Genomic DNA, 16,309 nt, shown 5'->3' on the forward strand with positions numbered 1-16,309 from the left:
ATATCACCCTGTACATTACTACTGTACATACACCCCGCATGTAACACAATCCAACAACTACAGGACTACATCCGGTGATATCACCCTGTACATTACTACTGTACATACACCCTGCATGTAGTATAATCCAACAACTACAGGACTACAGCCGGTGGTATCACACTGTACATTACTACTGTACATACACCCTGCATGTAACACAATCCAACAACTACTGGTATACAGCCGGTGATATCACCCTGTACATTACTACTGTACATACACCCCGCATGTAACACAATCCAACAACTACAGGACTACATCCGGTGATATCACACTGTACATTACTACTGTACATACACCCTGCATGTAACACAATCCAGCAACTACAGGACTACATCCGGTGATATCACACTGTACATTACTACTGTACATACACCCTGCACGTAATACAATCCAACAACTACAGGATTACATCCGGTGATAGCACACTGTACATTACTACTGTACATACACCCCGCATGTAACACAATCCAACAACTACTGGACTACATCCAGTGATATCACACTGTACATTACTACTGTACATACACCCTGCATGTAGTATAAACCAACAAGTACAGGACTACAGTCGGTGATATCACACTGTACATTACTACTGTACATACACCCTGCATGTAGTACAATCCAACAACTACTGAACTACAGCCGGTGATATCACCCTGTACATTACTACTGTACATACACCCTGCATGTAGTATAATCCAACAACTACAGGATTACATCCGGTGATATCACAGTGTACATTACTACTGTACATACACCCTGCATGTAACACAATCCAACAACTACTCAACTACATCCAGTGATATCACACTGTACATTACTACTGTACATACACCCTGCATGTAGTATAAACCAACAAGTACAGGACTACAGTCGGTGATATCACACTGTACATTACTACTATACATACACCCTGCATGTAGTACAATCCAACAACTACTGAACTACAGCCGGGGATATCACACTGTACATTACTACTGTACATACACCCTGCATGTAATACAATCCAACAACTACAGGACTACATCCGGTGATATCACACTGTACATTACTACTGTACATTCACCCTGCATGTAACACAATCCAACAACTACAGGACTACATCCGGTGATATCACACTGTACATTACTACTGTACATACACCCTGCATGTAGTATAAACCAACAAGTACAGGACTACAGTCGGTGATATCACACTGTACATTACTACTATACATACACCCTGCATGTAGTACAATCCAACAACTACTGAACTACAGCCGGGGATATCACACTGTACATTACTACTGTACATACACCCTGCATGTAATACAATCCAACAACTACAGGATTACATCCGGTGATATCACACTGTACATTACTACTGTACATACTCCCTGCATGTAACACAATCCAACAACTACTGGACTACATCTGATGATATCACACTGTACATTACTACTGTACATTCACCCTGCATGTAACACAATCCAACAACTACAGGACTACATCTGATGATATCACACTGTACATTACTACTATACATACACCCTGCATGTAGTAAAAAAACAACAAGTACAGGACTACATCCGGTGATATCACACTGTACATTACTACTGTACATACACCCTGCATGTAGTATAATCCAACAACTACAGGACTACAGCCGGTGATATCACCCTGTACATTACTACTGTACATACACCCCGCATGTAACACAATCCAACAACTACTGGACTACATCTGATGATATCACACTGTACATTACTACTGTACATTCACCCTGCATGTAACACAATCCAACAACTACAGGACTACATCTGATGATATCACACTGTACATTACTACTATACATACACCCTGCATGTAGTAAAAAAACAACAACTACAGGACTACATCCGGTGATATCACACTGTACATTACTACTGTACATACACCCTGCATGTAGTATAATCCAACAACTACAGGACTACAGCCGGTGATATCACCCTGTACATTACTACTGTACATACACCCCGCATGTAACACAATCCAACAACTACTGGACTACATCTGATGATATCACACTGTACATTACTACTGTACATTCACCCTGCATGTAACACAATCCAACAACTACAGGACTACATCTGATGATATCACACTGTACATTACTACTATACATACACCCTGCATGTAGTAAAAAAACAACAACTACAGGACTACATCCGGTGATATCACACTGTACATTACTACTGCACATACACCCTGCATGTAACACAATCCAACAACTACTGGAATACAGTCGGTGATATCACACTGTACATTACTACTGTACATACACCCTGCATGTAGTATAATCCAACAACTACAGGACTACAGTCGGTGATATCACACTGTACATTACTACTGTACATACACCCTGCATGTAGTATAATCCAACAACTACAGGACTACAGTCGGTGATATCACACTGTACATTACTACTGTACATACACCCTGCATGTAACAACTACAGGACTACATTAAAAGGTTTGTCCTATCTCGCCATTACCACATCAAGATGGGAGTAAGTGCCGGCCTAGGTGGTCGGACTCATGGAATCAGCCCACTGTTTCCATAACTACCACTGTTGTGAGTCGAGCATGTTGAGAGTTGTAGTTTCACAGCTACTGAAGTGTTCTAGATTGCCTACCTATTTTGTAGACAGTACTAACAGTACAAATCTCCTGTCTCCTGTGCTGTCGGGTTTTCACAATGTATCACTGCAGTCTGGAGTCCACACAGTGTATCTCACACAGTATTGTCTAGTAAGATACGAGCGTTTGGATGCAAAGAAAAAAATGTACTCCTTTACTAGCAGCAAGCAGTGATCTTGAAAATGGGGATGAACTGACACAGAAAGTATCATCATTATACAGTGATGAAGCTTTATTTCCATGTGGACCGGCCGAGTCTGGTGATTAAAGGGTTACAGGTTAAGTTTTTGTTTGTTGTCTCTATCTGGAGAGTGTGGGGCTCAGTGTGGCCCCCTGGTGGACATGACTGTAAGTGCTTCACTGTGTCTCAGCTGCACAGGAATGCAGGGCTCTGGTTTCTTGTGCAGTGATGATGAATGGGCGTCTGATTATCTGCTGCATCCATTATCGGCATACACAGATGTAGCAGTGCTGAATGCGTCGTTCAACGTTTATGGAATATCCTATCACCTTGCATATTTGTGGTGGGATTATGAATTGTAGATACTGTAGGATAATTTCCTGCAGTCCTATGTAACACTGAGACTGATTCACTGATAACAGCTAAACGTGGATGTACAGATGCAGCAAAGTGGAATTGTTTATCTGTTATGTAAGGAGTTTGACCTGCAGTCCCATGTAACTCCACAACTATCACATTATGAATCTTCTACATCTGACGGTAACTAAACCCGGTATTCAGCTGACACCAACCCTTCCAGCTCTGCTATGCTTGACATACTCCGCATCTGACCTCAGGGTCTGTGGACGGTGGGTGACAACCCCTGTAGGCACTAGGACAGGCATTTAGGAGTGACACAAGATGGCGGCTCAGGGGCAGATACTTCCAGGACCTTTTATGTGTTTTAGGGTTGTTACTGCTGGGTTTCCAGGTCACGGATTGTAGGAAGTATTTATAACTGATCTTATTACCTCTGATTTCAGCTTTTCTTAGTTGTGCAGAATTCTCCTTATAAACGCCCCACATCGTCATAGCTACGAGGCTGACCCTTACCATAGGAGGAACTCCGGCCGTATGTTCCCTGATCATTAAAGGGGCACATCCAATGCAGGAAAAACACAAGATTTTCTTAAATGCCAATGACACATATACAGGTGTTAGATAAAATTGAGCCCCGGCCAACAAATAGTACCGCCATATAATATCCAGATGCCATACAGTATCCAGATTATACGGCCATATAGTATTCAAATAATACTGCCATACAGTGGCTAGATAATGCTTCCATATAGTATTCAGATAATACTTCCATACAGTGTCTAAATAATACACCCATATAGTATCCAGACAATACTGCCATACTGTGGCTAGATAATACTTCCATATAGTATTTAGATAATACTGCCATACAGTGTCCAGATAATACTACCATAAAGTATCCAGGTAATACTGCCATTCAATATCCATAAATTACTGCCATATAGTATCCAGATGCTGCTGCTATATAGTATTAAGAGAATACTGTCATGCAGTATACAGATAATACTGCCATATAGTTTCCAGATAATTCTACCATACAGTTCTCAGATATTACTGCTATGAAATATCTGTATAATGCAACATACAGTACCTAGATAATACTGCCATATAGTACCCAGATAATACTGCTATATAGTACTCAAACAATACTGTCATACATTGTTCAGATAATACTGTCATAGAGTATCCAGATACTACTGTCATATAGTATCTAAGTAATACTGTCATACATTATTCAGATAATACTGCCATATAGTGCCCAGATAATACTGCCATATAGTATCTAAGTAATACTGTCATACAGTGCTCAGTTAATACTACCATGTAGTATCTAGATAATACTGCCATACGGTATCCAGATAATACAACCATATAGTAACCAGATAATACTGCCATGTAGTATCCAAATAATTCTGCCATATAGTATGCAGATAATGATACCATATTGCATCCAGATAGTATCCAGGTAATGCTGTCATATAATATGCAGATACTACTGCCATATAGTACCCAGATAATACTCACATACAGTATCCAGATAATTGTACCTTGTAGTGTCCAGATAATGCTGCCATATAGTGCCCAAATAAAACTGACATATTTTGGCCAAACAATACCCACCAAATAATTCTCCTACCTAATGCTGACTATACAGCAGAGGTAATATAGTGCATCTATAATGCCGTATAGTGTTCACGTAATACTCCCTTATAGTTCACACATAATACTGCCATAGGTTTCCAAATAAGAACACCTCATACAGCACTACATAGAGTGTGCTATCCTCTGTGGTGGTGGTACTCAGACCTCATAAAGGGGGGGTCCTCCTGTCATTTAAATGCAGAATAAAGGGTTAATCACGCTCACCCCATAGACCTAACCCTTTGTGGTTACCAGGCCCCCCCATCCATTGTTTATTGTGCTGAAAGCAGAGACCATTGTGAATAATTCACAGGTCTCCTATCTGTAAAGGAAGGAAAAGGGGCCAGAGTTAGCGGGAGAGTCTGCGAGGAGGGAGGAGATAGCGCTACATGGACCAGGCCCCCCCCTCCTCAATGCACAGTGTAGGAGAGAGAGGCGCACAGCTCTGGAGGCAGCCAGCTGAGGATCAGCTCTTCTTCTGCTGCTGGATGACTGATCCTGCCCAACTATGGCTTTAATAGTTCACCTGAAGACCGTGACGGACCTGCGGGGAAAGGGCGATCGCATTGCCAAAGTGGCATTCCGAGGTAGGCGACCTGCACTCCTGATATCCCAGCGTAATCCATCGGAAGGATGGAGCATGACTGTGTGTGTAGATGTGTAGGAGGGGGGAGAAGGAAAAGTTCTCTGCAGAACTGGAGGAGGGAGAAGGTGATGGGGGAGCCCTCCTTAACCCTGGCCAGATACTGCCACCTGGACCATAGACGTGTAATGATGTAGGGAGCAACCTGGAGTATAGACATCTAGTGATCTAAGGACCAACCTGAATGATAGGTGTCTAGTGATGTGAGGACCAACCTGGACCATAGGTATCTAGTAATGTAAGGACCAACCCGGACTATAGACATCTAGTGATGTGAGGACCAACCTGTACTATAGGTATCTAGTAATGTAAGGACCAACCTGGACTGTAGACAGCTAGTGATGTGAGGGACAACCTGTACTATAGGTATCTAGTAATGTAAGGACCAACCTGGACTATAGACATCTAGGTGATGTGAGGGACAACCTGTACTATAGGTTTCTAGTAATGTAAGGACCAAACTGGACTATAGACAGCTAGTGATGTGAGGAGCAACATGAACCATAGTTATCTAGTGATGCGAGGAGCAACCTGGACTATAGAAATCTAGTGATGTAAGGAGGAACCTGGAGTATAGATGTCTAGTGATGTGAGGACCAACCTGTACTATAGGGATCTAGTAATGTAAGGACCAACCTGGACTATAGACAGCTAGTGATGCGAGGAGCAACCTGGACTATAGAAATCTAGTGATGTAAGGAGGAACCTGGAGTATAGATGTCTAGTGATGTGAGGAGCAACCTGGACTATAGGTATCTAGTGATGTGAGGACCAACCTGTACTATAGGGATCTAGTAATGTAAGGACCAACCTGGACTGTAGACAGCTAGTGATGTGAGGACCAGCCTGGACCATAGAAATCTAGTGATGTGAGGACCAACCTGTACTATAGGTATCTCATAACATAAAGGACCAACGTGGACTATAGACATCTAGTGATCTAAGGACTAATCTGGAGTATAGGTATCTAGTGATGTAAGGACCAACCTGGGGTATAGGTATCTAGTGATGTACAGTAAGGATCAACCTCGACTCTAGGTATCCAGTGACGTAAGAACCAACTAGGACTATAGACATCTAGTGTGGTAACGACTAAACTGGACTATATATGCTGTAGGTATCTAGTGATTTAAGGACCAACCTGGGGTATAGATACTTGGTGTTGTGAGGAGAAATTTGGACCATAGGTATCTAGTGATCTAAGGACCAACCTGAACAATAGGTATATAATGATATAGTGAACAACCTAAAATATAAACATCTAGTGATGTAAGGGCCATATCCAGGACGATTGGCATCCAGTGATGTATGAACCAACCTGGACCATAGACATCAAGTGATCTGAAGACCAACTTGGGTCACAGGCATCTAGTAATGTAAAGACCAACCTTGATCACAGGCATTAAGTGTGTAAGGACTGACCTGGAGTCCTGGACCATACCATCTAGTAATGTGAGGACCATATCTTGGACCATAGATGCCTAGTATTGTAAGGACCAACCTGGACAATAGATATCTAGTAAGTAACCTGGACCTCAGGCGTGTAGTGATGTAGGGACTGCTCGGAGTGCAGCAGGGACCGCTGTATTGTAGTGTGCTCCTGCGCACTTCTATAATATTACTGTAAAACATCAGCAAACATTGTCAGGCAGGATCGGCACCGTCTTGGCCTCCTGCCCACGGGGTCACTCCGCTGCACAGCTCCCGGGGACACCTCAACTAATGCCTGCAGTATAGTGATGGTGTAGCAGAGCCGAGTCTATTGGATGTAGCAGAGTGGAATGTATTAAAATGAAATGTATTGTATCAGACTGGATTGTGTCGTGTACTGTACAGCAGGTTACCATCTGTGTCATATATAGCAGGGTGTTATATGTAGCAGAGCTGACTGTGTCATATATAGCAGAGTGTTATATGTAGCAGAGCTGACTGTGTTATATATAGCAGAGAGTCATGTGTAGTAGAGCTGACTGTGTCATATACAGGTCCTTCTCAAAAAATTAGCATATTGTGATAAAGTTCATTATTTTCTGTAATGTACTGATAAACATTAGACTTTCATATATTTTAGATTCATTACACACCAACTGAAGTAGTTCAAGCCTTTTATTGTTTTAATATTGATGATTTTGGCATACAGCTCATGAAAACCCAAATTTCCTATCTCAAAAAATTTGCATATCATGAAAAGGTTCTCTAAACGAGCTATTAACCTAATCATCTGAATCAACTAATTAACTCTAAACACCTGCAAAAGATTCCTGAGGCTTTTAAAAACTCCCAGCCTGGTTCATTACTCAAAACCGCAATCATGGGTAAGACTGCCAACCTGACTGCTGTCCAGAAGGCCATCATTGACACCCTCAAGCAAGAGGGTAAGACACAGAAAGAAATTTCAGAACGAATAGGCTGTTCCCAGAGTGCTGTATCAAGGCACCTCAGTGGGAAGTCTGTGGGAAGGAAAAAGTGTGGCAGAAAACGCTGCACAACGAGAAGAGGTGACCGGACCCTGAGGAAGATTGTGGAGAAGGACCGATTCCAGACCTTGGGGGACCTGCGGAAGCAGTGGACTGAGTCTGGAGTAGAAACATCCAGAGCCCCCGTGTACAGGCGTGTGCAGGAAATGAGCTACAGGTGCCGCATTCCCCAGAAACAGCGGCAGAAGCGCCTGACCTGGGCTACAGAGAAGCAGCACTGGACTGTTGCATGTCATTCGGAAATCAAGGTGCCAGAGTCTGGAGGAAGACTGGGGAGAGGGAAATGCCAAAATGCCTGAAGTCCAGTGTCAAGTCCCCACAGTCAGTGATGGTCTGGGGTGCCATGTCAGCTGCTGGTGTTGGTCCACTGTGTTTTATCAAGGGCAGGGTCAATGCAGCCGCTATCGGGGGATTTTGGAGCACTTCATGCTTCCATCTGCTGAAAAGCTTTATGGAGATGAAGATGTCATTTTTCAGCACGACCTGGCACCTGCTCACAGTGCCAACACCACTGGTAAATGGTTTACTGACCATGATATTACTGTGCTCAATTGGCCTGCCAACTCTCCTGACCTGAAGCCCATAGAGAATCTGTGGGATATTGGGAAGAGAAAGTTGAGAGACGCAAGACCCAACACTCTGGATGAGCTTAAGGCCGCTATGGAAGCCTCCTGGGCCTCCATAACACCTCAGCAGTGCCACAGGCTGATTGCCTCCATGCCACGCCGCATTGAAGCATCCTGGGCCTCCATAACACCTCAGCAGTGCCACAGGCTGATTGCCTCCATGCCACGCCGCATTGAAGCCTCCTGGGCCTCCATAACACCTCAGCAGTGCCACAGGCTGATTGCCTCCATGCCACGCCGCATTGAAGCAGTCATTTCTGCAAAAGGATTCCCGACCAAGCATTGAGTGCATAACTGAACATAATTATTTGAAGGTTGACTTTTTTTTGTATAAAAAACACTTTTCTTCTATTGGTCGGATGAAATATGCTAATTTTTTGAGATAGGTAATTTGGGTTTTCATGAGCTGTGGCCAAAATCATCAATATTAAAACAATAAAAGGCTTGAACTACTTCAGTTGTGTGTAATGAATCTAAAATATATGAAAGTCTAATGTTTATCAGTACATTACAGAAAATAATGAACTTTATCACAATATGCTAATTTTTTTGAGAAGGACATGTATAGAAGGGAGTCATATGTAGCAGAACTGAATAAGTCAAATATAGCAGGGTGTTATATGTAGCAGAGCTGACTGTGTCATATATAGAAGGGAGTCATATGTAGCAGAACTGAATAAGTCAAATATAGCAGGGTGTTATATGTAGCAGAGCTGACTGTGTAATATATAGCAGAGAGTCATGTGTAGCAGAGCTGACTGTGTCATATATAGCAGAGCTGAATGTGTTATCTATAGAAGGATGTCATGTAGCAGAGCTGAATGTGTCATATACAGCATGTTTTCATCTGTAGCTCGGTTGAATAGGCCAGGTTTAGTAAGGCCGAGTCTACGGACTCATAGATTCTTCTGGACTTACCAGAGGGCAAGGGATGTTCCTCAGAACCCTGGATGCCCAGGTTTAATGGTGGTGATGTGGGGTGGACCCGTGGTGCTATGAATGTACGTACATGTCTACAGTAGATATTTTTTATACAGTCGCCAGAGTCCTAGCCTGCAGAGCTGACACTCTAATATAAGGATGAGATGTAGAGGTTGACAAAGGTGTGGGGGGGGGGGGGGGGGGGGCAGAGGCAGAACTTGAGGTTAATGGGACCCAACGCAGAATCTATAAGAGGGCCCCCTTTTACCGTGTGCTAGTTGTAATACTGGCGTCTTCCTGTGTGATTGAGGGGCTCCCTCTCTACAGTGCGGTGTATCGGGGCGGTGGCGTTCAGCACGGACAGCAGCATTGGGAATGTGATAACCATCAAGGGCCCTGGAAAAACGTTACTTACTTTATTTCCCTTGCACTGAGCTAGAGCACGTCTGTTCCTCCAGTCACACCCAAAGCTGCGTCCACAGTTCTGCAGGAAATATTAAACCCTTTCTAGTCATATGTTGCTGTTGTTACGATTTATAAACCTCGCTAAAATCTTATATAATTTGTTGCGTTAATTTTCTGGATTAGCTAGACAGAAATCCTGGTGTGATGTCAGCGCGGCGCGGTGTCCTCTCAGCCAATCAGCTGCCTCCTGCAGCAGCATCCCCCTCCGCCCCTCTGGTCGGCTGGGAAAGGTGAACTCCAGGCTGTTGGATGTTTCCCATATAGACACTGTATGATGAAACGTTCCTTATAAACTGTGTGTTTCAATGTCTCATCATTTACAAGATCTCTGCTTACTGACAGTGAATGGGTGAGAACCATACATCCATATACTGTACACATAAATAGTGCCCCCATATACTATACATATAATGTACACACAAGTAATACCCTCATATACTGTACACATAAATAGTGCCCCCATATAATGTACACACAAGTAATACCCTCATATACTCTACACATAAATAGTGCCCCATATACTATACATATAATGTACACACAAGTAATACCCTCATATACTCTACACATAAATAGTGCCCCCATATACTATACATATAATGTACACACAAGTAATACCCTCATATACTCTACACATAAATAGTGCCCCCATATAATGTACACACAAGTAATACCCTCATATACTCTACACATAAATAGTGCCCCCATATACTATACATATATTGTACACACAAGTAATACCCTCATGTACTCTACACATAAATAGTGCCCCCATATACTATACATTAGGGATGAGCGAATTTCATATTTTGAAATTAGTTTTCGGTTCGGCTTGTGGTATAATGTGAATTGCGTTACGGATCCCGTTACCACGGACCATATCGCAATTCTATGACGGAATGCCTTTAGAGACATCCCGTTATTTATTCCGTCATAATAGAAGTCTGAGGGCTGCAAAACGGATCCGTCCGGTTTACGTTATTCTGGAGTCCTCTCCTGCACAACGTAAACCGGACGGATATGTTATGCAGCCCATAGACTTTACACTAGAGATGAGCGAATCAAAGTTGACGAAGTGGAATTCGATCTGAATTTTAGGAAAAATTTGATTCACACCGAAGCCGAATTTCCTCGCGCTTCGTGGTAACGAATGGCTGCTGCACGTGTTAGGACATGGAGAAAGGAACTCTAGGAAGGCGGGATGACCCATAATGCCATGCATGCAGCCAATCAGCAGCCAGCCAGCCCTGTGATGTCACAGCCCTATAAGTAGCCGCAGCCATCCTGGATTCTGCCATTTTCCAGTGTACTTAGTGCAGGGAGAGACGTCAGCAGGCGCTAGGGACAGTGCGAGGAAAGACTTCATTGTGCTAGAATGTTCTAAAGCATTTTTTGGCTTGTATTAGTGGGAAAAAAGGGGTTATTAGCCGTTGTGTGGTGAAGTGCTAAAATTACAGCCCTTTTTGTCGTGTGTTAGTGGCAAAAGTAAAATATATTTGCCGTTCAGCGGTGCAGTTATCTGTTCTAAAGCCCTGTCTGCCGTGTATTAGTGGCAAAAGAAAAAACATATTCGCCGTCCAGCGTTGCACTTATATGTTGAAAAGCCTTGTGTAGTGTAAAAGTGTAAAAAAATTAGGGCCTAATTGCCGTTCAGCGGTGCAGTTATCTGTTCTAAAGCCCTGTCTGCCGTGTATTAGTGGCAAAAGAAAAAACATATTCGCCGTCCAGCGTTGCACTTATATGTTGAAAAGCCTTGTGTAGTGTAAAAGTGTAAAAAAATTAGGGCCTAATTGCCGTTCAGCGGTGCAGTTATATGTTCTAAAGCCCTGTCTGCCGTGTATTAGGCTACTTTCACACTTGCGTTGCTGGATTCCGGCAGGCAGTTCCGTCACCGTAACTGCCGGCCGGATCCGTCTCTCAAATGCATTTCAATACCCGATCCGTCTCTCCGGTAGTCATCAGGAAAAAAATGATCCAGTATTTCTTCACATTTTTAAAAGGTTTGTGCATGCGCAGACCGCAAAACCGGATCCGTCTTTCCGGAACACTTGGGGCCGGATCCGGCATTAAAGGGAGTCTGTCACCAGATTTTGACCTTATAGACCCCTTACATAGCGCTCTAGCATAGCGCTCTATGATTCTAATGGTACCTTTGATGTTTTCTTGTGAAGTTCCCCCAAGGCAAAAACAGACTTTTATTCATATGTAAATTAGGGCTCGCAAGTGCCCAGGGAGGGGTTCACCATGTTGGTGCCCAGGCTGTTCTGCCTCTTTTTGTCATATCCCCGCTCCAGCCTCTTCCTCTGCCCGCCCCGCTCTTCCTTTGCGTCCTCCTTCTCTGCAGCGAGATCCCGCGCCTGCGCTATCCATAGCTTTGCCGGGGCATGCGCCGGCCAAGCAATGGAGAGCGCAGGCGCGGGATCTTGCTGCAGAGAACTTGAGAAGGAGGAGGCAAAGGAAGAGCGGGTGTTCTACACCACTATAAAGGCTCTCTGCAGCCAGGAAATAGCTGTTTTTTACGCGATTCGCTGTGAATATATTTAGATTGAACCGATTTTAAAAAAAAAACATTTTTGAAAAATTCACTCCTCTCTACTCTACACATAAATAGTGCCCCCATATACTATACATATAATGTACACACAAGTAATACCCTCATATACTCTACACATAAATAGTGCCCCCATATACTATACATATAATGTACACACAAGAAATACCCTCACATAAATAGTGCCCCCATATACTTGACATATAAATAATGTAGCTATATATTGTACATACAAATAACACTGTACATCCATATATAGTGCATATAAATAATACCTCCATATACTGTATATATAAATGATGGGGATATAAAATATGCACACAAATAATACATCTATCTACTATACACATAAATAGTGTCTCCATATACATTAAATGAAAAAAGGGAGCTATATAATGTACACACAAGTAATACATCCATATACCATACGTATAAATAATGTCTCCATTTACTGGACATATAAATATTGGGGCTTTTTATTGTGCCAACAAATAATACAGCCATACACTGTATAAATAATGTAGATATATAGTGCACACACATAATACTGTAAAGCCATATGCTGCCATACTACCGTACTATACATATAACAATAGCAGCATTTTCCCTGCGGATCTGTCTTCTGCTTGGAGGAGGCCTCAGCTTTCTTGGATGTTTCATGGGCCTCCTCCCCTCATGGTGCTGCTTGTGCATCAGCCTCACAGCTTTACAGAGGTGGCACACAGTGGCTTGGTCTTTCTGGTTACAAGTGCAACTTCACTGCGTGGAGGAATTGAAGCACAAAGTCTAATAGAAAGTTCTGTGCTTCTCATTATACAGCAGTGACAGTTTATCTAGATGAATGTGGAAGGTTCCTTCCACTGATCATCGGGGTTTCCCACTACTCATGGTAGTTGGATTGTATCAGAAATTGCTGTTTTCGGTCAGAGGAGTCCACCGTTCACTGACCCAATAAACTTTGTTCAGATTCTCATGTAATGATGCAGCAGAGGCTTTTTGTGGCCCTTGAGGTATAAGGGCCCCATTGTGATTTTGTGTTTGCTCCCCCAATGGCTAAATCCTTAACCACTGAGGCTTCTGTCCATCCTTATAAACCTCCTGAAGCCCTCATAGATACAGTGAGGAACAGAAGTATTTGAACACCCTGCGATTTTGCAAGTTCTCCCACTTAGAAATCATTGAGGGGTCTGAAATTCACATTGTAGGTGCATTCCCACTCTGAGAGACAGAATAAAAAAATTCTGGAAATCACATTGGATGATTTTTAAATAATGTATTTGTTTTGCACTGCTGAACATAAGTATTTGAACACCTGAGAAACAGCAAGAATTCTGGCTCTTAAAGACCTGTTACTGTGCCTTTAAAAAGTCCACCTCTATTCTCATTAATCTAACTTAGTAGCACCTGTCTGAGCTCTTTAATGATCCCTGTCCACCCCACAGTCAGTCAGACGCCAACTACTACCATGGGCAAGACCAAAGAGCTATCGAAAGACACCAGAGACAAAATTGTGGACCTCCACATGGCTGGAAAGGGCTACGGGGCAATTGCCAAGCAGCTTGGTGAAAATAGATCAACTGTTGGGGCAATTGTTAGAAAATAGAAGAGGCTAAAGACGACTGTCAGTCTCCCTCGGACTGGGGCTCCATGCAAGATCTCACCTCGTGGGGTATCACTGATGATAAGAAAGGTGAGGAATCAGCCCAGAACTACAAGGGAGGAGCTGGTCAATGACATGTAGAGAGCTTGGAACACTACGCCGTCATGGTTTCAAATCATGCATTGCACAGAAGGTTCCCCTGCTCAAGTCATCACATGTCCAGGCCCGTCTGATGTTTGCCAATGACCATCTGGATGATCCAGGGGAGGCATGGGAGAAAGTCATGTGGTCAGATGAGACCAAAGTAGAACTTTTTTATCTAAACTTCACTCGTCGTGTTTGGAGGAAAAAGGATGAGTTGCATCCCAAGAACACCATCCCTACTGTGAAACATGGGGGTGGTAACATCATGCTTTGGGGGTTCTTTTCTGCGAAGGGGCCAGGACAACTGCACTGTATTAAGTAGAGGATGAATGGGGCCATTTATTGTGAGATTTTGAGCAACAACCTCCTTCCCTCAGTCAGGGCATTGAAGATGGGTCGTGGCTGGGTCTTCGAACATGACAACGACCCGAAGCACACAGCCAGGATAACCAAGGAGTGGCTCCGTAAGAAGCATATCAAGGTTCTGGAGTGGCCTAGCCAGTCTCCAGACCTAAATCCAATAGAACATATTTGGAGGGAGCTGAAACTCCGTGTTGCTCAGCGACAGCCACAAAATCTGACAGATCTAGAGGAGATCTTTGTGGAGGACTGGGCCGAAATCCCTGCTGCAGTGTGTGCAAACCTGGTCAAGAACTACAGGAAACGTTTGACCTATGTAATTGCAAACAAAGACTTCTGTACCAAATATTAACACTGAATTTCTCAGGTGTTCAAATACTTATGTTCAGCAGTGCAAGAGGAATACATTCTTTAAAAAAATCATACAATGTGATTTCCTGAATTTTTCTTTATTATTCTGTCTCTGAGTGGGAATGCACCTACAATGTGAATTTCAGACCCCTCCATGATTTCTAAGTGGGAGAACTTGCAAAATCGCAGAGTGTTCAAATACTTCTGTTCCTCACTGTATCTCAAGCATGAAAATTATATCCCACAGAGGTCTGAGCATTCTGCAGCCGATATAACGTGCATGGATGAAGCTGCTCGGCAGCTGATGATGTTGTAGGCTGGCAGCCTGCCATCCACATTAACCGGCTGAACGCACAGATAATGTACAGTTGCATTAGCTGAGAATAACGGAAGATCATTTGGGGATTGAAATGGCTGCCGAGGATTCAACGAATGTCAAAGAACATCAGCCGGTCCCGTTGTCCCTGTTCCCACACATTGCTCCTCCATAAGGAGCTCAGATATTTGCCCATTCTTCTTGCCACACTTCAATATCCTTTCATATGAGAAATATTTCACCAAGAGGTTAACATCTTTTGGCTTTTCTTGAGAACATGGAGCCATCTTTAACCTAACTCGCCTAACATGGTAGTTGCTCTAGATGGAATAAGTTTCCAATTTTTTTTTAACCAAAATCTGTATCCACCCTTACAAGCTCAGGTTATGAGCTTTTGTCCAGCATCCACTCAATCATCTGGCTGTATCCCATGTTGGTCTGGTTCTTCTGCCTTGACTTTGTCTTGGTGGGTTTTGGCTTTTGTTGAGCAGCTTCTTCATCTTGTCCTCTGGGCTCAGCTTGGCTCTTTTCAGTGCAGAAGTTAGCTAACGACTGGATTTCTACTTGGGAATGCACCATATTCCCATGACTGGGCAAAATCTCTATATGACAACAAGACGAGATATAACTTGAAGATTCTGGGCCCCAATGAAATTTCTTTAAAAGGGTGCCTACCATGAGTGTTGTCTTCTTATGTGGCAGAGAAATGATCAGGCCTTAGGTCCCAAGTGTCATTGCTTCTTCTGCACCCACTATGGCTAAACCCCTTCTAGAAAGGAACCTATAAATATCATGGGTCGTGAAAGTGTCACCTCCTCTGTGGTGGGCCCAAATAAAGCTTTTGCCCTGGAATCCAGAAATGTCAAACTACATCTCTATTCTAGTGACCAAATCTAAAGGGATGGGAAGAGTTTAGACTTAAACCTTAAAGCCTACAGTCTCACTACAAGGGTCTGTCCCTATGACTCTTGG

The 16,309-nt window shown here is 43.1% G+C and overlaps 1 protein-coding gene across 2 annotated transcripts in view; it reads left to right on the top strand.

The window, feature by feature from the left end:
* The first annotated feature begins 5,334 nt into the window (after positions 1-5,334).
* The window catches only part of OTOF (otoferlin), a 276,809-nt gene continuing 265,834 nt past the window's right edge, over positions 5,335-16,309 (top strand). For both annotated transcript variants that reach the window (XM_044289341.1, XM_044289343.1), the window contains exon 1: positions 5,335-5,470. In XM_044289341.1, the coding sequence (XP_044145276.1) occupies positions 5,392-5,470 (79 nt within the window). In that variant the 5' untranslated portion in view covers positions 5,335-5,391. The remainder of the gene's footprint in view (positions 5,471-16,309) is intronic.

The sequence above is a fragment of the Bufo gargarizans genome, chromosome 4 (assembly GCF_014858855.1).
Source record: "Bufo gargarizans isolate SCDJY-AF-19 chromosome 4, ASM1485885v1, whole genome shotgun sequence".
Classification (NCBI taxonomy): Eukaryota; Metazoa; Chordata; class Amphibia; order Anura; family Bufonidae; genus Bufo; species Bufo gargarizans.